At 38.2% G+C, this 23,482-nt stretch overlaps 1 protein-coding gene across 2 annotated transcripts; it reads right to left on the bottom strand.

The window, feature by feature from the left end:
- Positions 1-480: 480 nt before the first annotated feature.
- On the bottom strand, positions 481-23,425 carry LOC311152814 (trafficking protein particle complex subunit 11-like). Of its 2 annotated transcripts, none has more exons than XM_084204218.1 (27): positions 23,028-23,425; positions 21,869-22,038; positions 21,367-21,437; positions 20,398-20,512; positions 18,000-18,099; positions 17,189-17,262; positions 16,869-16,965; positions 15,924-16,057; positions 15,461-15,608; positions 14,913-15,006; positions 14,469-14,548; positions 14,259-14,337; positions 14,123-14,177; positions 12,949-13,094; positions 11,825-11,886; positions 11,590-11,722; positions 10,879-11,009; positions 10,228-10,383; positions 9,544-9,731; positions 9,191-9,339; positions 7,534-7,655; positions 6,753-6,872; positions 6,244-6,309; positions 5,988-6,144; positions 4,333-4,441; positions 3,989-4,080; positions 481-1,987 (listed from the first exon to the last, which is right to left on the bottom strand). In XM_084204218.1, the coding sequence occupies exons 1-27, from the start codon at positions 23,232-23,234 to the stop codon at positions 1,944-1,946; spliced, it is 3,099 nt and encodes a 1,032-aa protein (XP_084060344.1). In that variant the 5' UTR covers positions 23,235-23,425; the 3' UTR covers positions 481-1,943. The 2 variants fall into 2 exon arrangements, with proteins under 2 accessions (XP_084060344.1, XP_084060343.1); XM_084204217.1 differs by lacking the exon at positions 481-1,987 and adding an exon at positions 3,542-3,621.
- Between the last annotated feature and the right edge of the window lie 57 nt (positions 23,426-23,482).

A 23,482-nucleotide genomic window follows, 5' to 3' on the forward strand; every position in this document is an offset into this window, starting at 1 on the left:
CTTGCTCCAACAGATCCATGTCTTTCTTGTGCTGGGGACTTCAGCTGGATGCAGCATTCCAGGTGGTGTCTCGTGAGAGCACAGCAGAGGAGCAGAACCCCCTCCTTGTCCTGCTGCCCACGCTGCTTTGGATGCAGCCCAGGACACAGTAGGCTTTCTGGGCTGCCAGTGCACATTGCCAGGTCTTGTCCAGCCTCTCTTCCACTGAGCTGTCTTCAAATGCAATGTAATTCCATAAGCCATTTAATGGATAGGCTATACAGTTGGACCTCAGCCTGAACAGTATGGTTGTGGTCCACTGAAGAGCATGAATTTACCTGACCATTCTTATCCCAAATGTTCTCATACTCAATTGCAGTTTTCTGATGGGAACATAGGGGTTTTTTTTTCCAAAACAACTGTCAGTTTGTGATTCAGACCAACAAGCAAGCTTCTGAATGAAAGAAAAACCAACACAGAGATGCAAGAACTAACGTTTGATTTATTGGTGCCACTTGTGAGAGCAGAAAAGTACAATTCAGTCTAAGCCTCTTCTGTCAGATTGCTGATGTTGGCAACATTTCCATGCATTTTTATGAGGTAATCAAAATTTAAGTACAATTTTGTAGAGGAGAGATTACTGATTTTGTTTTAACATAAGAATTATCACAAGTTGCCATTTTCATAACTGATGTATTTGGGATACTGCCATACAGTCTGCACATTGTCCTTGTGGAAGGACTTAGATTTGTGCCCAAGTAAATAAATTATAAAATATGCTGTAAGTTTCAGTTTTTTCAGCAGATAAATAGGTGGGCATACGTGTTTTGTAGGTAAGGTAATCACAGATTTAAAAGCATAGTTTTCTTTTTCACTAAACTGAATTCATTTTAACAAATGAAGAATCTCTGAGGTGTGAGATTTGCCCAATAATGAATATTTTCTGCCAAGAAAATTCTTTCTAGAAAGGGCATCGACCTTTATGCCTTTGCTGTGCTTTAATCCTAGCCAGTAACTAAGTATCACACAGATGCTCAATCACTGCACCCATTCCCCATGGTGAGGAAAAGAATCATGAAAAAAACCCCAAAACTCACAGGTTGAGATAAGAACAGTTGACTAATTGAAAAAGAATGAAATATGCTACTAATACTAGTAATAATAAAAATAATTGTAATGCAGAGGAGAAAGAGTTATAAACCCTAAGAAGGACAAGAGATGCACAGTCCAGTTGCTCACCCCCTGCTGACCAATGCCCAGCCTGTCCCTGACCAGCCATCAGTGGCCCTTGACCAACTTCCCCAAACTTATGTCCTGAGCATGACATTCCATGGAATGTCCCTTTGGTCAGTCCAGGTCAGCTGTACTGGCCATTTTCTCCCACAGCCTTTTGTGCACTTCATCACTGGCAGAGCCTGGGACACTGGAAAGTCCTTGACTTGAGGTAAGCACTGCTTGGCAACAACCAAACATCAGTGTGTTATCAACATGATTCTCACACTGAACCCAAAACACAGCACCACTCCAGCTACCAGGAAACAAATAAACTCCATCCTAGCTGAAACCGGGACAGCTCAAAGTATCAGTCAAGAACAGAAATCCAAGTGAATGTTCTGATAAAACAAATGGTGTTTAACTAGTTCTTCATTTTAATCAATGTTAGATGCTGAAAATCAGTTTCTGCCTGGAGTGAAACCCCCATATCTTCTCTGAATTCAAAGGGAGTCGCATTCTGACAGGAACTTTGTATCTTCTACTTCTCAGCACAGATGTGTGAAGTTGTAGCTTTAACTCTGATCTCTGTTGTAGTCATTGCTCATCTGGGGTATTTATCTGTATTTTAAGAAAAATATGGCAACCTGCAGGTTCTTTCATTTTTTGGTGGTTGCCTTTAGCAGTAATTGCTGGTCTCTGGAGTATGCATTACCCACCAGAGGGAGCTGAAGCCAAGAGCAGTCTGATTTTCATAGAAGCATGGAAGCATAGAAGCATTTAGGTTGGGAAAAACCTGTAAGATCACAGAGTCCAGCCATTAACCCAAGTCCATCATAAGGCATGACCTAAGTGCCACAGCTACATGTCTTTTAAAAGACTCCAGGGATGGTGACTCAACATCTTCCTTGGGCAGCCTGTTCCAATTCTTGGCAACCCTTTTGGTGGAGAAATTTTTCCTAAAACCCAATCTGCCATCTTTTGGAGCAACTTTCAATACCCAGGAAGTTGCCAGGTGAAAGTCATTTCTTACACTTCACAGAGCTTTAGATGTGGGCATTTTTCCTCAAGCTAGCTTGGGAGCAGATGGTGATGAAGTAGGAAATAATTTTGCCTCCCTATGCTAAGATATTACCTCTTTTGGGAACTCTCATTTCAGTGTCAAAACATGCAAAGCAAAGCCTTGTGATGTACATATCATCATTCTTTGGTTTTTATGTATGCTGTTCTTCATGTGAAGACACCAGAATTGTACAAAATATGAATAACTGGGAATAAACTACTCATCCCTAAGGAAATTAGGCCAGGTAGAAGCAAGTGTGAATAGGTTCTCTGAGTCTTCAAAATCTCTCAAATTTCTTGACTGCAAACAGTGTGCCAGTACTGACACAGGTAATGAAGCAGGAACTCCTTGGGGTGTTTATTTTTGGTAAACAATTGGTCAAGGTGAAAGGGGATTTATTGTTCTAGTTCTAGTTTGTTAAATTATAAGATCAATTTGTATTTCATTAAAAAAAAGATCTTCCTTTGACTTAGAGTATGGGAGGAATGCTGGTCCTTGTGGACAAATGAGTTTATTTCTACATATTTCCTTCTGCACTTGGAATAAGTCATCCTCAGAGAAACAAGCAGATGTTGAGACATAGAGATTAACAGCTGAGAGGTGGTCAAGAACACCTTCTTATACCATTTCTGAATTGTAGCTGACCACACAAAAACAGTCTTTAGAAAGAGGTGGAGTTGACTTCTTTATACTACAAAAGGCAGGAAAGCTCACATAGGTAATTATAGCTGAGCAATTATGTACAAAGCTGGTCCCTCCTGCCTCTCTGCTATTCGCTCAGGTCATTTGTCATTTTCTGTGCCATAGCATCATTTGACTTCTGCAAAATGGCCAATCTTTTGGTCACGAGAATTTTGACTGACAGGAGACAGAAACTTCCCTAGGTAGTAGTTACATTTGCTTTCTACACCACCAATTATGGCTTAACAGCCTCCTAGACTTCCTGTGGAATTTTTTTTCAGTTTCAAAATCTTGTCTTGCAAAAATGGTAAAAGTCTCATCAAGTAACCTCAGTTTCAGCTCAGGTTTCTGTTCCTTGACAGTAGTTTGTCATGTCCTTCAAAGGAAGGTACAAGGCAGTTTATATCAAATTGCTGTCTAATGGACTTTGCTTAATGGCTTCCTCAGTTAGAGGTTGCCTTATATACTGGTGCATGAGGTTTTAATACCTTTTTTTTAAATGTCTAACTTATGAAGGGCTCATTATCCTTTTTTTTCCCCCAAAATTTCAGAGAGGAGGACTTTTTACTGTTTTTATTTTGCTTATAAATTTAGTTAATAATAGGATAACTTGTAATTTAGTTAATAATAGAATAACTTGTCAGGACTTTTAATAAGTATCTTCCAATATTTCAATGAGAATGAATCTGTCAAATGTAGAAAATAAAAAGAGAAAGGTAAAAATTTAAGAAATGTTAGCAGGAGACTCATTAATTTCAAAACTGAAACAAACCTTAAATTGCAGTTTACAATTGTGTCTCTCAGCAGTAGCTGTTGGATAAATAACACACACTTTGTATGTCCACTTAAGGATTTTCTTAATTAAAGAAAATAGAACGGGAGAAAATTCCGCAGCTCTTTTGGAAGATGACACATGTTATGTTATAAGGTTAATTAGCTATAAAATGACCCTTCACTTTGCTTTTTTAGAGGTTTTCCTATTACTTTTTATGCTTCTCCTAATTATTTCTGACAATTCTAATTAGGACATGTATGTTGCCAAATTAATATTACCTGCATTAACATGGAGGGGAATGCTCTCTACAATCACATGTGGCAGAGTGATGACTGTGTTAACAACAGGTACACTTTCCACAGGTGAACTTCTGCAGGCAAAAGTCAAATGCAGACCATGTTGAATATTATACTACATAAAGTATCAAGTAAGTATAACAAACTAAGCAGCAATTAGTAGGTCCAAAGTCTAAACAGTGCTTGTTACAGGAAAATACAGAACTTTTTTCTTTGTTTTTTGCACTCCTCTGCACTCCAAAAAAACCCAAACCCAACATCTCACTATCATTCCTAAAAACAAATCAGCTTACTTCCTCTCCTTATCAAGGCCAAGAGATGCTTACCTCTTCCAGGAAATTATATAACATCCAGTTGCCACTCCACTAGCATTAGTAACTGGAGGACATCGAAGGCAAAAGCACTCACTGGCACTCTCACCTGTCTGTAAAACAACTATCAGCAAGATTTTGTTTAAAATCAAAGCATAATAACAGCCTAAGCCACCAAGCCTAGAAATGCCATATGACACAAAGACATTGATACAGCCAGAAAGGCCTTTGAAGTGCTTTGCAAAGTATACCTACATAATGTATAAATCCAATAGATTGGGAAGTATCCTAATACATGAAAGGTTAACATACACAAATATATGTCACTTTACTTCATGAACAGCATTATAATATCTTTAATGCACACACAGAACAAATCACTGCAAACTTACAGTTCATAACCACACACAAAAAGCAAAATAATGCCAATTCAAATTCTACAAGACATCAGCATAAGATGCCTCTGATGCTTGAAAATTAAAATTAACATGGACACATCCCCTCTCCCTCTGAAATGGATGAGGGCACAGGAAGAGAAGGAATGCAAGAAAAATCTACTGGCTTTTCAGTGAAGCTGAGTTCTCACTTTTTCTTTTTTTTTTCCTCCACTCAAATAAACTAAAAAAAGAGAGTGCCTTTACATGTAGAGAGTGTTTTTTAAAAAGTAATAAGAAAATAGGTTTTGGTCTTTCAAAATTTATCATTAATATTTAAAAAACCCCATCAACAAAAAGATGGAGAACTGAATGGCTGATACCTACAGGGTTCCTATGTCCTGGCACTTAGCTCTTTCTGAGCATCAGCCAGAAGCCATGAAGCACAAAGTGCCAGAGCTGAAGATGAAATATCATAGTTTGAAGACTAAAGGATCTGGGGAATAATTGCTTTTTGTCAGGCAATCCTTGAATCAACAGATCAAGTAGAGCCTTGCAAGTCCTTGATTACATGAGTCAACAGACACCCAGAATACCCCACTGCATCCACAGTTTTGACAGAAGACAAAATTCACATCTCTGATGCCACAAATGCAAAGACAGTGTTTTGTTGGAAGATGTTGGATCAGCTCTACTTTTAAGTACTCCACTTATTTAACTTCAAAGCTAACACACAGCAGTTTTAATGGCTGAGATCTTCAAGATAACTTTTTTAATGCAAATAATAAGTTACTAAACTGTGGTAATATTAAAAAAAAAAAAAAGAAAGATGGTTACTACCGGTTGTTTTTTATAACCTACCCTTTCTAGCTTCACATTTATCAGTTTTGTGACTGCAATCACTGGCCTTTGGACACTGCCTCTATCACATGGTAAAGTGCATTCCAGAAAGTATATATGACCCAGAAACACTGGAAATATTGAGTATTTTTTGATATGGATATCTAAAAAGTTGCATTTCAGAAGTATTTCAGGTGCTTTCCCTCATGTCTTTTATAATTAGAATTTTCTTTACCATCCACCATCCAAGTCTATTTAGTTGATCTAGTAAAGCAGAACTAAATTCTAATGTATGCTGCTGTCCAAGTTGTATTCTGACAAGCAACTAGAGTACTAAGCAGCTTTCTTCCACTTACAATTCAAGAAACAAACATTGTTTAAGGTGTCCCTCTTTATTACTCCCAATTTATGCAAAAAGCATCCTCCTGATAGAGAACATACTCTAAGAAAACTTACCATTCTCCACATAAGATTCCAGTTGATCTACTGGGGTCATGGAAGCTGATAGCTGCAACTTGCTTGTTACAATAGTGAGAGGCCAAGGAGAGGCACTCAGGATGTCCGTCATCAGCAAAAATGGTATATCTGCAAATACTCTGTCCAAGTGTTCCAGCTGTCAAGACACACACAAGCTCTGACTATTTCTAACGAAACGGAACGTGACTCCAAAGTGCTGTGATTCCAAAACATGAACAACTTTTCAAACACATACCTTTGTGGAGACAAATTTGACAGCAACATCAAAAGGAAATACTGTGTCTATGGTTACAGTTTCATCCTTTAGAAGCAACAAAAGGGATGGGAAGAATAGAGGGAAAAAAGTTACAGTCAACTTAAGGCCAGGCTATTGAGGTCAAAGATTATTAATATAAAGTTACTTTTAATTGTTATTTTATTCAAGTCCTCCCCAGGGAAGAACATATCTTTAAAGATATTTATGAGCAAATATAGAAAACTTTTCTTCTGGTAATAGTTATAGAACTATATATATGCTATAAAGGATCTTTAAAGATATTTATGAGCAAATATAGAAAACTTTTCTTCTGGTAATAGTTATAGAACTATATATATGCTATAAAGGGCTACCGTACTGCTGACTTAGCATTTATTCTATCTCCTGGAAAGGTTTCTAAGATACTCAAAATTACAGCTTTTAGAATATTTCTTGTATTTCAGAAATTTTTCTGTATAAAATGCAAATAGTGCATCTTTAAAACCTACCCGGTGACACCTGCAGAGGATTTCTTTCCCCTCAACAACAGTGTTGATTAAATAAGAAATGTAAAACAGAAACATTCTTGCACCAACTGTTCCACAACGGATGTATATTGGTTTTTCCAGCTGCAAAATAAAAGAGACTGTGTGAGCTATATCTAAACTACATTAATTACATCTAGAGCTGTCCAAAAGTTGTTAATCATCTGATTTGGTCCAAGAGGGCAACAGTAGAATGGGCATTATTTTGACCATAATGTATCTCCTAGAATGCACAATCCGGATCATGCAGCAAATTATTTTAACCAGAGTAGCACAACTCCAACTGCTTCACTGGATTTGTTCCAGATGCTCGTCTGTTACTTAAAAATATAAAAAAAGAACCATAACTGTGCAATACATGACATAACCAGCTTCTAACTTACTAGTCACAACTTCAGTTTAGTGCATATTTGGTCCTCTACCATCTTGACTCACACTTGCTGACTATTATCCACTGTCCGTTAAGCAGTGCATTTCATTAGCAGTTGAAGTTAGCCTCCTTATTTCATATCTCCCAGCTGTATCATCAAACCCAGAACATACCTTATTCTCCAATTTAGTCCAAAAGATGGTCTCATTAAAGGAATACTAAACTACATGTAAACAGTAAGCAAAATATGCCACATGCATTTGATTTATTGGTTCAGATACCAGAAAGTAAACTGAAGTCTGTCTAAGGGAGTCTTTTATCAGTTGGTCTCTATTTTCTTGAGTGTGATATAGAAGTAAGGTTTTAAGCCTTCACCTTTTCCCCTGGTTGCAAGTCTCCTACAGGGATATCAGGAAGCAGTGCAGGAAAGGAGTCATCACATGCATCTGTTCCATGAAGAGTCACCTGAGTTTTCTGAGTCAGGTTAGCATCTTGCCCTAGGATTAAAAACAGTGTTCATATCCACACAGGCTTACGTCACTAAACCATGAAAACAATAACTTTAAAAAAAAAAAAAATCATCTATAAAAGCAATGCATGAGGAATTAACACAGTTCATTTTGTCAAGCAAGAGAATCTTTCAAAAGTACCAGCAGAAGACAGATTTGAAAACACCTCAAAATTTTCCAAGTTGAAGCATTTGTACCCTTGCAAGTTTATTGTTACATCTCTTTGGGCCAGGAAAAAAAAAGTCTCAAAAATCAGAAATCATATCTAGATATTCCCTACCATCTATGTAATACAACAGGATTATGTGATCCAAGTTTTTCTTGATATTCTATAATGAAGTAGAAAGGAAGTTTCACTGTTCTGTGATTCTTTTGTTTTCAAGAACATGCTTTAATGATTTCACATATTTTGAAAACTTTTCTTTCAAGTTGGTGTTGAAAGTACATAAAAAGAAATGTATAGATGTTAAATGACACCATTCTTCAGTCAGAGCTTAACTAGAATAATGGCATTACTGCAATTACATGGGATAATTTTCAAAGCAAAACAAGCTACATCTTGCCAAAGAGTTACTACTGTGGAAAATACATCACCTTCCCTTTAAGTGAAATGTCAGATTTCAATTGCATATCCCATGTTAAAGAGATTAGATCAAGCAAGGAAAAAAAAAAAACCTAAGGAAAACAAAGACCGTCCATTAAACAGTACTTCAGGAGCCAAGCCCAAACATCCAATTAAACAAGTTTCAAGAATACTCCAGTGACTTTAATGAACCATACAACTCGATAGAAAACAAGGCTCTATTTCAGAATACACAGAACGTATGGCATCCTATATACTAGTGACTGAAAAAATACTTTTGTCGTTCAGGATAATTGCTACAAAGATGAATACTGAGTATAACATTTGGGTTTCACACACTGAAAACTGTCAGCAATATCTACATAAAGATAGCTAGGACACAGACATACAATGTATGCATTTTTTTCCCTTTGCTTTCTAAGAAATACTGCTTCAGTGCTCCATTGTTCCCCAAATTTCAAGTGGTTTAAAAACCAAACCATGTTGTCCAGGGCAGGGAAAACAAAAAAAGCAGCATAGGTGTGAGAGAAACCCCACAAAGTCTATGCTTAGAAAATATTTATCTAGCACTATCTAGTGCTTTCAGCTCGGCAAAAAAAAGATCTCTGTCTGGGGAAAAGAAAACTTAAGTTACAAGAAAATGGAATAAAAAGTCAGAAAATAATATAAAAGCTTCTGTGTTTTCTTTCAAACTTGTAGAGATTTATATTCTGAAAATACCCACGTAAGAACCACAGACAAACAGTGGTTAAAATTATCATAACTGAATGAATCTGTTAGCTGTTATTCTTATCACTGGTATTTCATCATTTCCAACTGTTCACTTTGGTTTGGCTTTTAATTACTGCGAGAAAACAGTTTACTGTATTTCTCTGCATTGCATCCACAAAAAGGAGTCAATTATGAGACTGCTGGATTAAAAGAAAATAACCCCAAATACCTGGCTTTAAACCTGCTGTAAGCTTGACATCTTTGGCCACTGTCTCCTCATGTGACTGGACTGTCACAATCAAACAATACATTTCATTAGTCAGGGCAGGAGGTTCATGACGGAGCTGAACAGAAATGTTCGGCACTCTAGAAATAATCCTTTAAGAGAAAAGACTCAGTTATTGCATCTTTCTTAAATAACTCGCTTTTAAGCCTAGTTTAAAGGAGGCCAAAACACCCTATTGTATAAGAAAGTTCCCACCACTGATGGCCTATTAAACTAAGAGAAGGGAGACTCCTGAAAAACAACATGATGGGAACAACTCAATAAAAAAAGACCAGTCTGGAACCCCAGTTACTCACATTGTGCTTGCCTGAATGGTCAAAGTGTCCCAGTGCACCTCATTGTCTGGAAGCTTAGGTCTTCGCTTGAAGGACCGTGCTGCCTGCAATGCTTCTTGAGAGGAGGAAGCATCTCCCCCTCCTCCTCGCCAGTTCAGAATCACACAGCGGCCAGATTCACTTCCCAGGATCAAATCCACAGAAGTGATCTGATAGACACAAATTTAAACACCTATTGGTGAGTCTTCTGATCAGCTGCTGTAGGAATGTAGTTTTGCAACACAGACAGACATAATAAATACATATACCATCAAAAAGCTTCTGACAGCTTGGAGACTGAGGACCTCACCACCCCAGGATTTCATTTAATGAAACAGCAGTGGAAAAAGTATCCATGTTCAGGTACAAGCCGTGTAATAGGATGCAATTTCCTACCTTCCCATAGTACTATACCACCACTCACTTTTTAAGTATTGCACATATTTTTAAAAAATGATAAAATTTTCTTGAAACAATTCTTCAGTTTTTGTGGTTCTCTTCATGTTTTGTCATTGTCAATAGTTTCACTCACTTTTGATACTCAGTTTCAAGAGTTCAGACATTCAGAACTGCAGTGACTTTTTAACTGGTGCTAGATTAGGGGCACATTGCAGTTTGAGTTAACTGTATGTAACAGTAAGAAAGGTACAAAACAAAAGGACAAACCTCAATCTTCTTTCCTACATCTTCTGTTTTTGCAACAAATTTAAAAGAGAACTTTCTTGTTTTGCCAGGCACTAAGCACATTGTTCCTTGTGATGACTGTTCTAGAATATCACTTTTCTGATAGGCTTCTTCTACAACACAGTATTGATTGTAATCCTACAATGGAGAAGTGGGGAAAAAAAGTTGATACATTCAGACAGAAGACATCTTTAGAGAGTAATGGCAATGTAGCAAATATTAAGGCTCTGTGACACTGGATCAAACTGTATGGGTTTTTCTGACTTTTCACAATAACAAAGTTAAACTAGCAAGGAATTACACTGCAATTCTTTGACACAAGACATCCATTATATTAATATAACTTCACGAATCAGAAGAATAAGACATTAAAATGATCCTTCTGAAACTTCAGCAAGCTTCATAAAAAAACCTAGAAATGACAGACGAATTAATCAGAGTCTTATCCTAGTACCAATACATTTGTCAAAAGCAATAGATAATGCATTAAAAACTAACATCTTTCAGCTTAACTACTAACATAATTTTTGGCAAAAACAATTTTTTTTTTAAATGTTTAAAACCAATAAAATGTTATTCCATTCTTATTATCAGTTTCTATCACTAGGTCAGAGATAGATAGAACACCGGTACCTGATTATTGAAACTGATGCAGAGCTTAGAAAACCTGATAGGATGAGGACAATCAGCTCTCAAGTACACATCAAACTGCACAGGAACATCAACATGAAAACTAGGAGCAAGAAATTTTGCTTTGCACTGTACTGGAATTAAAAAGAAAAGAAAAAGCAAGAAGAAACAAGAAGTAGGTATTAAACAAACTATAACATTAAATTCCAGAAGCACACTCCTGAAATGATTGTGGCAAGAATTGTTCTGTGTATACTCTTACAACTCTGTTTTGCAAGTGGATAAATTTGGCCACTAACACTGCCTGCCACAGAACGCCACTTCTCAGCACTTGGCCAAAACTTTTACACCGGAGAGGAAATACAGATGTCCAGCAGAAAAAGGATAGTCCTGTACACTTGGATGACACTCATGCCCCCTTTTTAATGGTATTACTTTGCACACCTTCTGCCCTCTTTCCTCAGAATCCTACTTCACAGCACACCAGAAAATCAGAAATATTTCAAAAATCAGGGAATTCTTTAGTAATCCATATCCCACATAGGATATCCCTGACTTCTCTCATTATTTTTTATCTTGTTGATACAGAGAAGGAACAGAGCAAGGCTGGAACACTGCTGTTAGTTTTAATACATCTTTCATATTTTCATCCTAATTAGTTATTTTCAAGGTAAAACTACATCCAAATTTATGATCTGGTGTCTTCTTACTTACCAAATGGTATAAAATCTTGGACTTCTATTGTAAAAATATTACTGCCTGCCAAAGAAACACGGTCAGCCCACAATTTCTGTGATGCTTTCACAGCAGCAGTGTCACAATCAGGTTCAGGATCAGGGCTTTCATTCTGTATGCAGGCAAAGGATTACAAAGAACAATAAAAGGAGGTTACCAGACACTGACCACTCCTAGGATTATTTGAAAGGATAATAGGAGTTCTGCCACTTACCATCAGAACTTTTATGAGGTTTTTTTCTATTCGAGATTTCTGATCTTCTTTGAGAGTAGATGCTAATAAAGAGAACAAAACAAAGATTACAGGACAGAAGCAAGGGTCTTTACTTTTTTCTTAACTTAACAGTAAATTTTCCCCTCAGATTGCATCTTTCAAATAACACATTCCAGAGGAAAAAGAATTCTAACATCCATCTACCAGTAACATAGGACATTCCCATTTTAAATGTTTCCTCTTACTTTCACTGGAACCAAGTAAAATATTTTTTTATTAGACAAGTATTTTGCAATTTATTGGAGCAAAGCCTCAGAAGAATAATGCTGTTATCTCCTTGTTGTTTATGTTTAAAAACAGAAGAAAGCATAGACAAGTCTGGAACACACAAAGAGGCCAGCTCAGATAATACTGGAAAAAAACAATTTCAAAAAAACTTCTTCCTGACACCTTCCTTTCACAGAAGGTGACAGGAAGAAACAAACACTACTCAAAATAAGCACTCTCTTTCTTGAAGAAAGGTGGGTTTGCATCATTTTCTATTCTTCAATACAAAGCAGAGTAGCCTGACTAGCTCTAAGAAGATGCAAACCCATTACCACTGGCACTAATAGTGGCATTAGCAATTTAGGGCCCCAAAGGATTATTTCTGCAATGTCAAGGAGCAGGCATTACACGGACCAGAGACTGTGGAGCCACCCTATGCCACATTTTTCCCCTAAAACAACCCTCGTACATATTTTATCAGCAGAGTTCTAGAAAGATTCTTGGAGAAGTATATTTGGGATATTGAAGTCCAGAAAAATTGTGTTAGGTTTGTTACTAGGAAAAATGTTTTTCTCTTTTAGCTATACTACCATTCTTTGCCATCCCAAAGCGCAGAAGTTCCTGTTACATTATTTGAACAGTCTCAAATAAAGCTCTGCATCTCAGATATCCTAACATAGTCTATTTGAATGCAATGAGTTTTATAATAGAAGAAAGAACTCAACTCCCAGTGTAGCACAGAAAATAGTGAAAATCAAGCACAAGTACAGTTATTTTGTAGTCAAATAATCTGAAGTACAGTAAGCACTGTGTCTGACAATGATTTGTCATGTTTCAAAATATTCAGAGAAGAATACCTCTGCCCAACAGCTCTAAAGAGTATGTGATATAATCTTTCAGCTGGGCCATCAGATATGAACATTTGAGTGCTGTTGTCAATATGGAAGTGAGGAGGGTCCACCATCCTTCGCTGCGATAATCACACATAACATAATCCAACAGCCTGTAACACAACAAAGTTGAGAGGAAACAAGTTATGCTCATCAATATTTTTTAGAAGCATGCATTTTTTTGGTATCATTAATGCAAAATTCATTTTCACTGATACAAATGCTACATTAAAGTCTAATGTTTATACAAGGCAATGCTTCATCAAAACCAACATGAAACTGTGATAAGGAAACATTTGTTCCCTAAATTTTCTATTTCTAAATAGAAAAAATTTCACAAGATGACAAGAAAACTCATCGGTCCTCACATAAAGAACTAGCAAAATAGCAACTGGACTGAAGTGCCTTAGTCCAATATTGCATTAAAAATATGCCTTACTATTGAATATGCAGTAAGTATTTAGAAAAACAAACCTAACTCCCACAATAAAGTCCCCTTCCAAACTGAAGAAATTTAATGTTCCTTAAGCCAAGATGTTTCTTTTCTTTCCTATTCCCCTTCCAGGGTTTCAAAGGTCCACAACATATGCATCAATCTTTATCAGGCAAAACCACACACCTTAATATGTTCCTCATACTGACCACTGTTTCCTGTTCCTAGCAAAGCAGTAATTTTTTTAACTCTTCTCAACTATTTAAGACAAGAATTTCTGCGTACTTCAGAAAAATCTACCTAACATAAACAAAAAAAATGCTTGTTCATAGAACAATCAGACTTGACACAAATTGATCTGCTTATCCTAGCCTATCTTCCCTTCCATGTAAACTCCACTTACCTACTAACAAGTATATACATCTCTCCTACTTCAAACAAGAGAGACAAACAGCACTCAGTGAGTTGGAATATAGATAATTTGTCCAATATGGTAAATTCATAACAGCTCAGAGCTCTAATAACTGACTCAGCTGTTTTAGTTTCTTTAATGTAAGTGGGGTTCACAGACTCAATAGCTTGTGCTTCAACCACAACCAGATACAAGGAGCATCTCATACAAGCTTCCAACATCATTCCATAGAAATACGACATGGGGTCTTAGAGAGAAGGCAGCAGGTAAAAGAAGCAATCATGAATGATACTCACTTCAAAGCTTTGGCATAATCTTTAGCATAGTAATATTCTTCTCCCATTTGAACCACTGGAAAAAAAAAATCCAGATCACTACTGAAAGTCTTTGCAAAATTAAATTTAAAAAATGCATCTGATAATCTATACTCACTCAAATGACTTTTCATTCTTGGACATTTGTACTTCTTGAACTGTGCGACAGCGTTACTCAACAAAGTGATTATTAGCTCCTAGTGGGTAAAACCAATATCATTATATATGGATAAAACCAATATCATTATATTACCAATATCATTATATATGAAAACATTAGGGTCATGTTAAAACAACAGATTTTTTTTTTTTAAAGACTAAAACTTACTGAGTGAAGAACATTTTTCTCTTTTAGCTGCAGGGATAAAATCCCCATCTTCTCCTTTTCAGGATCAGAAAGATCAAAGCCTGCATAAGACAATGAAAAAATCCATGAAACTAGAATTCTGTCCAGACCCAAAGGGAACAATTTATACCATGAGCAATATGCAATGCAAGCTTCAGCTCAAACACACTCACACATTCTATTACTTCACAGGCAACTATACCTCCCTAGAAGGGAAATTTCTACAACACAACTATCTTTCCCCATGCTTTTAAGAATCTACACAAAATCAGCAAATTACAGTAAAACCACCTAGTCTTTATACTTTAACATTTTAACATTTTTACATATTTTAACATTTAAAGTGTGTATGTTAAGACAAATCAGCCCTTTTCTAATCTGATCTCAAATAAGGATTCAAGCTCATCTTTCTGTAGAGAAACATACTTAATATTCCTTGCCGCCATGGTCTTTGCCCATAGAAGTCCAGCACTCCAGTTTGCGTTTCCAGGGGATCCGGGTTGGGATATGGCACAGAGGACTGGAAATTCAAATACAGTAATTAAAAGGCTTCCTGTTTTGTTTTCTGCCAGACAGGTGTTAGAAAAATATTAAAACAATACCCCCCCATATCCTAGTACCAATGCTCTTGTTTCTCTGCTTCCTGTAAGTCACCAGACACAGTGCACATATAAATATACTGGGAAAACAAAGTCAGTTCTCAAGTATCCAGAGATGCAAAAATATATTTAAAAAATTTTTTTAAACATGTCAGAATTATTTGTAAATAAATAAATAAATACTAATGGATTTGTCCTGGGGCCACTTTGTCCACACATTACAAATACATGTAATGTTAACAAGCATCACAAAGACACATATCCTTTCCTAGGATTTCATTTACACATATTACAGATTGTTCCACTTCCATTTAAGACTACATAGGGAATTCGCTATGTGGTTAATTACAAAGCGTTATTCCCCTCCCAACTTACATCATGATTACATAGCATACTTGCTAGTTGTTTCCTTTCCTGTGCATAGTAGGCTGCCTGCTGGTAATAGAAACCTGGATTCTGAGTTTGAATTGCTGTCAATCCCAGCTTAATTGCTTCATCAAACAAGTCACCAAAAGCCTGAAACCTGTTAAAAAACCATTCATAACCAAGATTATGTATAGAACAGCAATATGAACTGAAATGTACCCTACAAATAAAAGTTCTGATTACTCAAGACAGATATTATTTCTCTGAACTTTTGCATCTAAGTTCTATGGCTGCATTTGCTCATACTCTGTTCATTCAAAGTGAAAAGCAGTCAATGATCAACGCAAAACAGAACAATGGTGTATTTTATGTTCTTGTGTATCTTAGAAAACTAAGAACTGGTATCTTGTCTATACAAGTAAACCTTCTGAAGGTCACTGTTTTGCTAAAACACTACTAAGCAAAAACATACTGTTTAGACATCCAGGCAGCATGCTCAAAAGCCAGTTCTGCACTTCCTATTTTTTTCTTGCATAGGTCAATATGCTTCCTGAACTGTGCAATAGCGTCCAGTGGGGTATTATGTTGAAAACAGAGGCGGCAGATCTAGGAAAAGATAAAAGTAAATTGAAAAACCACTGTTACGCTGCTAAGGATTAGCATTCAACCCCACAACTCCCCCAAATAATTCTACATATATCTGAAGGGCAAAAATTGCATAAAAAACAAAGGAAGAAAAGTTTATGGTTTATATCTGTAAACCATAATGTACTACACCTGAAACCATGTGGTCCTCTATTTCATCTAATACTATTTATTATCCCCTTCTTGCCCAAGATATCAACAGAAGAGTGCATAACTCACTGCCAAATATAGCAGGGAACTTCAGAGCCTCGAGAAAGATCATTATTTTGAAGCCTGCACTCCGCAAATGGAATTTGATGGGATACAACTCCAAGATTCTTGTAATTGGTGGGATAGTTTTGCTTTACCTAAAAGCCCTCAAAATGCCACAAAAGTATGGACTGATTCTTAGAGAGTTACTTTCTTCCCCCTAACAAACAGTAACTGAACTAAATTGGCCTAAGCTTTGCAAGAAGACAAAAATATTCAAGGAACAAGCAGTCCTGGTGTTCATTCTCCCTGCACAGACTGAGAGTTAGAGCTTAGTTTTTCAGAAGACTGCATCTCAAATGAACTCAAATCCTTCAAGATAATCCCAAACTTCAGCTAAAAATCTTTCTTTTGTGTGGAATTCAGCAGTCTCTGCAAGTCTGAGCATAACTGGTGTTCCAATGATAACCCTTCTAATCATTTCTGTAAAAGCAATATAAAAGTGAACTTTACAACTTCTCCCCATAAAGCTGCATCAATCTTTTAAGTAACAGTTGTCAAAGACTAGAAGTACAGTTGTTACCTTGTAATTAATAAATCCTGCCATGGTCTTGATTTCCAGCATGTTTGTTTCATGAGCCCTCAATTCATGCACAAGATTATATGCAGTTCTGTAATTCCTATGCAGGAATAATTAGAGTTAAATTACACATGATAATAAAGTTCTAGAAGAGGACTGCCAACAGTGAAAAACAGCCTTCCAACCAGAGCATCCTTCCCAGTGAAGAACTTGCCCCTTACCTACATGTTTAAATAATTTTGCATTCAGGAAAATATTTGTCAGTTTATGGCTTAGCAGTAATTTGGGGTAGAGAGGATGGGGGAAGATAACATGAGTCTTACTTGAGAGCATTCTGTGTATCCTGTTTCAGCTCACTGAAGAAGGCTATTTTGAACTGGTGTCTAACAAACAAAAGCTGCAAAACACAACCAGTGTACATCATTCACAAACTTCCAAACATACTTTGTTAGCTATAAAGAGATACAGGTGGTAACTTCAGAGGTTTACATAATACAGCACTTGACTTGAAAAAGTGTGCAACTGTTTCCTAATAGTTCTGTCTATAGTTCACCATGACACAGCAGTGATCTTTCAATAAATTTAATCCATTTGAAGCCTGTTGCCCTGGTACAAGGGAGAAGCTTTGTAACACCCCAAAATCTCTATGCCAACAGAGCTGATTGTGGTTTGGAGCTCACCACTTGGATTCCAGCTTCCAAGAGAGCAAAGCTGGCAATCGCAACAGAACATAATGTGCCTGAGTGGATTTGAAAAGCAAAAGTCAAAAACTGAAATCAAGCGCAACTCTGAGTACAAAATATCTAAGGGAAACACATCCCACAACTTAAGATACTACACTCAAATACATTAAACCATGTAGACAAATGGGAAGTTTTTATTTTTTTAATTTGAGAACTTAATTTTGCCCTGCAGCTCTTCTAAGAAAGATGTGAGAAAGACAAATGTAAGAACAAAACCAATCAAAATAAAAGTTTCAATTGCGGAAAATAGAACGAGATTTACTTCCTATACTAAGAGAGGATATCTCAAATTGGAAGTGAAGAATAAAAACATTTAAGTAACAAACACTTATTTTCACATTTGAAGACACAATATAGCTTGCACAGTATTTCAAAAATAGGGTAACCTTACCTGATGAGTGGTTTTGTTCAAGAACTCCTTATGAGATTTAACTCTTCTTATTTCCGTATAATAGTAAGTCTGTGCATGCTCATAGAAAGCATTTTCCAACCTGCAACAAAGTTGCTCATAAGTGTCACAAAGTTTCTCCCATATACAAAGAAATTCTTAAGTTCTTCAAAAGAAGTTACTTTTAACCATGTTAATTTTCGCGTTGGCAAAGGACCTTGTTGGCAAACTCCTCTAAGTCACCACACAGGTTAACAGTCTGCAGATAAAAATCTTTCACAAAAATGCTGTTGATAAGCAGAACAAGTAAGTTGAGAGCTTTATATACTAACTTCTCATATAACAAACTCTAGTATTTAATTTAAGACAGTCTCAGGATAAGCTGTTCTGATTTTGCAAGGTAATAGGAAGATGAGAGAAGCCCTTAAGTCAAAACGAGAAAACCCTGCTGAGGCTCATAGAATACGTCTGAACTGCATCTGTTTGCTGGACTGTGGGGGAAGCAGTGAAAGGAAAAAACAGCAGTAAAATTTTGAGGGTACAGACTGGGTCTCATCATTCTGTCCAAACATCATCAGCTACCTCAGTTGCAGAGGTAACAGTGAAACTTGTGAGCAAGAGAAATAGCCCACAGCAACTCACATGGGGAGAGGACAAAGAGGACAAGCACACCAAATGCAACATGAGACTGAGGAGGATCTAAGGAGCATATGTTGTATGACCAAGCTGTAAGGAATAAAATCAACTAGAACAAGATCAAAATCTAGGAGAGGAATACATGCAACAGCACTGACACATGCAGGAAATAAAGGCTGAAGTACCAGTTCTGTTACTATAATCTCAATTTAGCAGAGAAAAAAATATGAAAAGCTGGAAGTAATGGTTACTTTATTTTGATCAATTCCAGTGGCAGTTTGTGAGCAGCATGGATACAATAAGAGCATTAATTTATGTTGAGAATTATACTGTTTATATATAAATATGAGGGTGAGAGCAGAGTTAACCTCAGACTGTGACCCCTCTTCTCCCTGAGAATACATGGAAAAATTAGAACTAATTATTATAAAACATGATTTCACTAGTTTGAGCCCTTCTTTTTAGAGCTACACAAAAGCGTTTACCTTTCCTCAATTTGCTTTTGAAAGGCCTTCCTAAATTATTTGAAGTTGTAGCCCATGCAAATATCAAAACAGAAGGCACAAGAAATGTATAAAATGAAAAAGACATAATATTTGCAACCAGAGAGATGCCACTTAACATAAACAGAAGGAGAGAACTACATGGCCGGGGAGTGGAAGTGGGAGAAAAAGCAAAAGCCTGTCAAGAGATAAATCTAAAAACATAGTTGTATGGAAAATAATTTCAAACCAGCAGGCCAGAAGTAGAAATGCCCAACTTTATTTCTACCTGGGGAACATCTTGGGATACCTACTAATATTTCCTTAAAAGCTCTGACTGTCATTACTCAACCTCACATAGAAATGAAATTGTGTGGAATTCATCAGAATAACCTGAAGAATTCCAGCACACAGGCAAAATATTCACTGCTGGTCTACAATCAGTGCCACAGAGCATTCATCTCAACCTATGACCTCTCAAATTCTCCATTAGAATCATGGAATTGTTTAGATCAGAAAAGACCTTTAAGATCATCAAATGTAACTGTCAACCTGTTACCAAGTCCACCACTAAGCCCACCTACTGTCCCTATACATGTCTTTTAAGTACACCTTCAATGGTGACTCAACCTCTTCCCTAGGCATCTTGTTCCAATGCTTGATAACCCCTTTGGTGAAGAAATTTTTCCTAATATCCAATCTAAATCTCCCCTGATGCAACTTAAGCCATTTCTTCTCACCCTATGGCTTGAAGGGAAGCCCTGGGGAAGACACCAACCTTTTCACTACAGTCTCCTTTCAGGGAGTTGTAGAGAACACTAAGGTGTTCCCCAAGCCTCCTTTTCTCAAAGACCCCAGTTCCCTCAGCTGGTCCTCATAAGGCTTCTGCTCCCAACCCTTCACCATTCTGTTGCCCTTCCCTGGACACACTCTAGCACCTCAATGTCTTTCTTGCACTGAGGTGCCCAGAACTGGACACAGCATTGCATGGATTTCCATCCACAATCTCCACTGAGCCAGCAGAATGAAGGCTCTCACTAGCTCACTAGCACACCAATAGTCTAACACTGGCATGCTGACCCCAGGTTTATTTTCAGTGAAACTGGTTTTATCCCTTTCCCACTTTAAGTCTAGTTTAAAGCCCCTTCAGTAAGCTCTGCTAACTCTTGTGTGCAGATCTTTTTCCCCTTTGAGACAAGTGTTCACCATCTGCTGCCAGCAAGCCAGGTGCCATGTAAGCCAACTCATGCAAACAGAGCAAGACAGGGGTTTACAACACTTACCTTATAATATAGCCAACAAGATGATCAGTGTGGGGAAGTACAAAGAGTGATTTTCCAGAAAGGTCACAAGCATTACATAAAGCTGCAGCCCTCTCTGATGCAATAACATCTTCCCCTAGTGAAGTCAAGGAAAGCACAAGTAAGAGGCATGTAGTGCTGCAATGTCAAACTAGTTCTAAAAGCTTAAAGGTCAGGTTACGAACCTTAGGTAGACCAAAAGGTCTAAACAGTATTGAAAAATCTAATAAAGATAAAATCAAGAGCACATTCTTTCTTATTTCTTTCAGAGTACTATGTGCTTCATCCAGCAGAAGACATGCAGAAACTTTCTAGCAGTTTTTAGCAAAAAATTACAAGTCTGATGTAAGTTTTTCATCTCTCACAGAATTTAATATCCCGTGTCTTGAGAAATACAATAGCATCCAGGAAAGACAAACACATACAGCAGGCAGCGCAAAAAACAAAAAATGGTTTGCCAGACACTAGAAAGCACACAGTAGCTCTACAGAAATGTAAAGTGCATCATATTTCACAGTTCCAAGTGACTCCAAAATTTTATTGATTAAAACCAAGTTAAGATGTAAGACCTCTCTGGGTACCAAATAACTTTCCTCTAAGTTCTCAATGCTTTTACTGCTTTTCCTGATCTCAAGCAAAGTTTAAAATGCAACTTGCTTACAAGAAGGCAGGTCAGATGTATTACCATATAAGCCATCTCTGATACTGTGTATCAAAAAATGCACTTGAACTTAAGAGGAAGAAGTTGGGGATAAAAGTATCAAACGTTTAGGGTCAACTGTCCTGAATGCTCTTTTTATCTTACACCCCTCTGCAGCCACAGTGCATTTGATGAATGTAGATGATATCAGATGAAGAACCACAGATTATGTGACAAACCAAAGTCAGCTCAGTCCACTGGGCCTTCTGAAAAATGAGAACTCCACAACTGTGCATAGAGTTTTCAAGTACCTGGAGGCAATGGTGTTTTTTTCTGAATCAAAACCACAGCAACTTTGGTATTTCTTCCCTGCAAACTTTGCCTAAAATAAAGACAACATAGCACAGTGTCAAGGTTTTACTTCTTATTTCTGAATAACCAGAAAAAAAAAAAATCAGTCTAGATGGAAGCACTGGAAGAATGCTACACACATGAAAAAGACAAACAACACAATATGCTCCATCATTCAGAAATTGCTCTCTTCCTTCTTTTGGGACAGAACAATTGTGCTGAGTTTAGCAAGTAAAATTTCAAAGGCTGTTTTTACTTAAGTAAAACAAGTAACGGCTTTAGAAATAAACCATTTAAAAAGTTCTTTATTGTAAGTTGCATATTAAAAAGCAAAGGTCAAGTTCCCCTCAATTTATGTTTCAGAAAAAAAAATTTGTGTGTTCTAGAATGCAAACTGATTCTGCAATTCACACTTACGTTAGCTTGCAGTACATTATGAAGCAAGTGGAAAAAAAAATCTACCTGACAATTTCAACTCGAGTAGCACACTCCAACTGTTTTTCCTTCCACTGTGGCTCATCCCAGTCCAGTTCATAGAATACCACCACAAGTGCTGGAACCAAATTCAGGTGTTTGTTCATCCAACCAGTCTTCAGGATTCCTTTTGGAATATACCACTCATAGGATGTCCTCTGAAAATATTGAGGATATTGAAGCAAGCTACAAAATCTATTTATAAATATTTACAGCATGAGAAAGGGCATATCCTCTACATTCTTGTCACTTAGTATGTTTGTCATCTTGCCTTTAACATTGTTCCCCTCAAGCTTTTGCTTCCTATTAAGCCATATCCCTCAATAGCTCAGGCATCAGGGCCTGATGCATGAGATATTAGCAGCAAAGAACAACAGATTCCAGGGAGGCTGGAGAAGAGGGTCAAGGAGCAAGTCTCATATACTGCCATGTATGAGAATATAGGCTAGTATGAAATACTAGGCTCAGTTGAAAACAGTGGTCTCAAAACAGTGCAAGGACACACCAGTTTAGTCTTTGTCATTGCCAGCATCATGGAATTATGTAGTTTTATAATAGTTAAACTCACTGACACTGCAAAGCAGAAAGAACAGCAGAGTTATTGCTTCTGCTGTGTTTCATTCAGTTAAAGTGAAATGTTTAGTAAAAAAAAAGCTTTATAGGTTAGGTTAGAGATTTTTTCAGAATACATTAAGTATCTAGTTTCTCCAAAGTTAAATTTTGGGTTTCATTAAAGCTCAAATTTTACAAGTCACCTTAATGCTACGTAGAAGAGTAGGAAGCACTTTAAAAAGTAAACCATACGGGCTTTCTTTCTCTGCTTCTGGCTCGTGAGCTAAGGCACCCCTAGGCTTCCTATGCAGCCAGAGCGCTCCATCACAACGCCCTCGGCTTTCCCTTCGCCCTCACAATTTCCCTAACTTGAAGCTCCCACGCTTCCCTCCACCACCGGGGCAAGAGGCAGCCGAGGTCCGGCAGAGCGCGGTCTAGCCGGCTGCAGCGCAGGCAGACCGGAGCACGGCCCTTCCCCGCCGGGAGCCACCGAGTCGCGCACCGCCGCTCCCGGGGCCGCTCCTGCTGCCCGCTGGGGCAGCGGGCCGGGACCCCGCCAGGACGGGGCGCAGCCGGGGCCGGCGCCGCTCGCTACCTTCGTCCTGCACTTGGGGTACTCGTGGTCGCCGGGCAGCACTTTGAAGGAGATGGGGACGCGGTCGGCTCTGCGGTTGGCGCAGAAGGCGTCCCACACGGCGCGGTGCACGGCGTTGTACACCACGTCCAGGCCGGTGAGCGTCACGAACGCCATGGGCCGGCAGCACAGCTCCACCGGGAAGTCCCAGTGAGACGGAGGGGTCATCCTGCGCCCGGGACGGCGGCCTGCGAGGCAGCGGGACGGCGACGGGAGGGCGGCCCAGGCCGGCCACAAGAGCGCCCCGCTGTCCCGGGCCCGCGCTCCCCGTAGCGCCGCTCACTGCGGCGGGATGGAGCCGGGAGGCGCCGGGAAGCGCCAGCTGGGAGCGGCCGCGGGTCACGGGAGGCGGCACGGGCGGGCCGCCGCCTCAGGAAGCGAGCGCCGGGCAGCGTCGGAAGGGCAGCGCCAGCGAC

The sequence above is a fragment of the Fringilla coelebs genome, assembly GCF_963513975.1.
Source record: "Fringilla coelebs genome assembly, chromosome: 4".
In the NCBI taxonomy this organism is placed as follows: domain Eukaryota; kingdom Metazoa; phylum Chordata; class Aves; order Passeriformes; family Fringillidae; genus Fringilla; species Fringilla coelebs.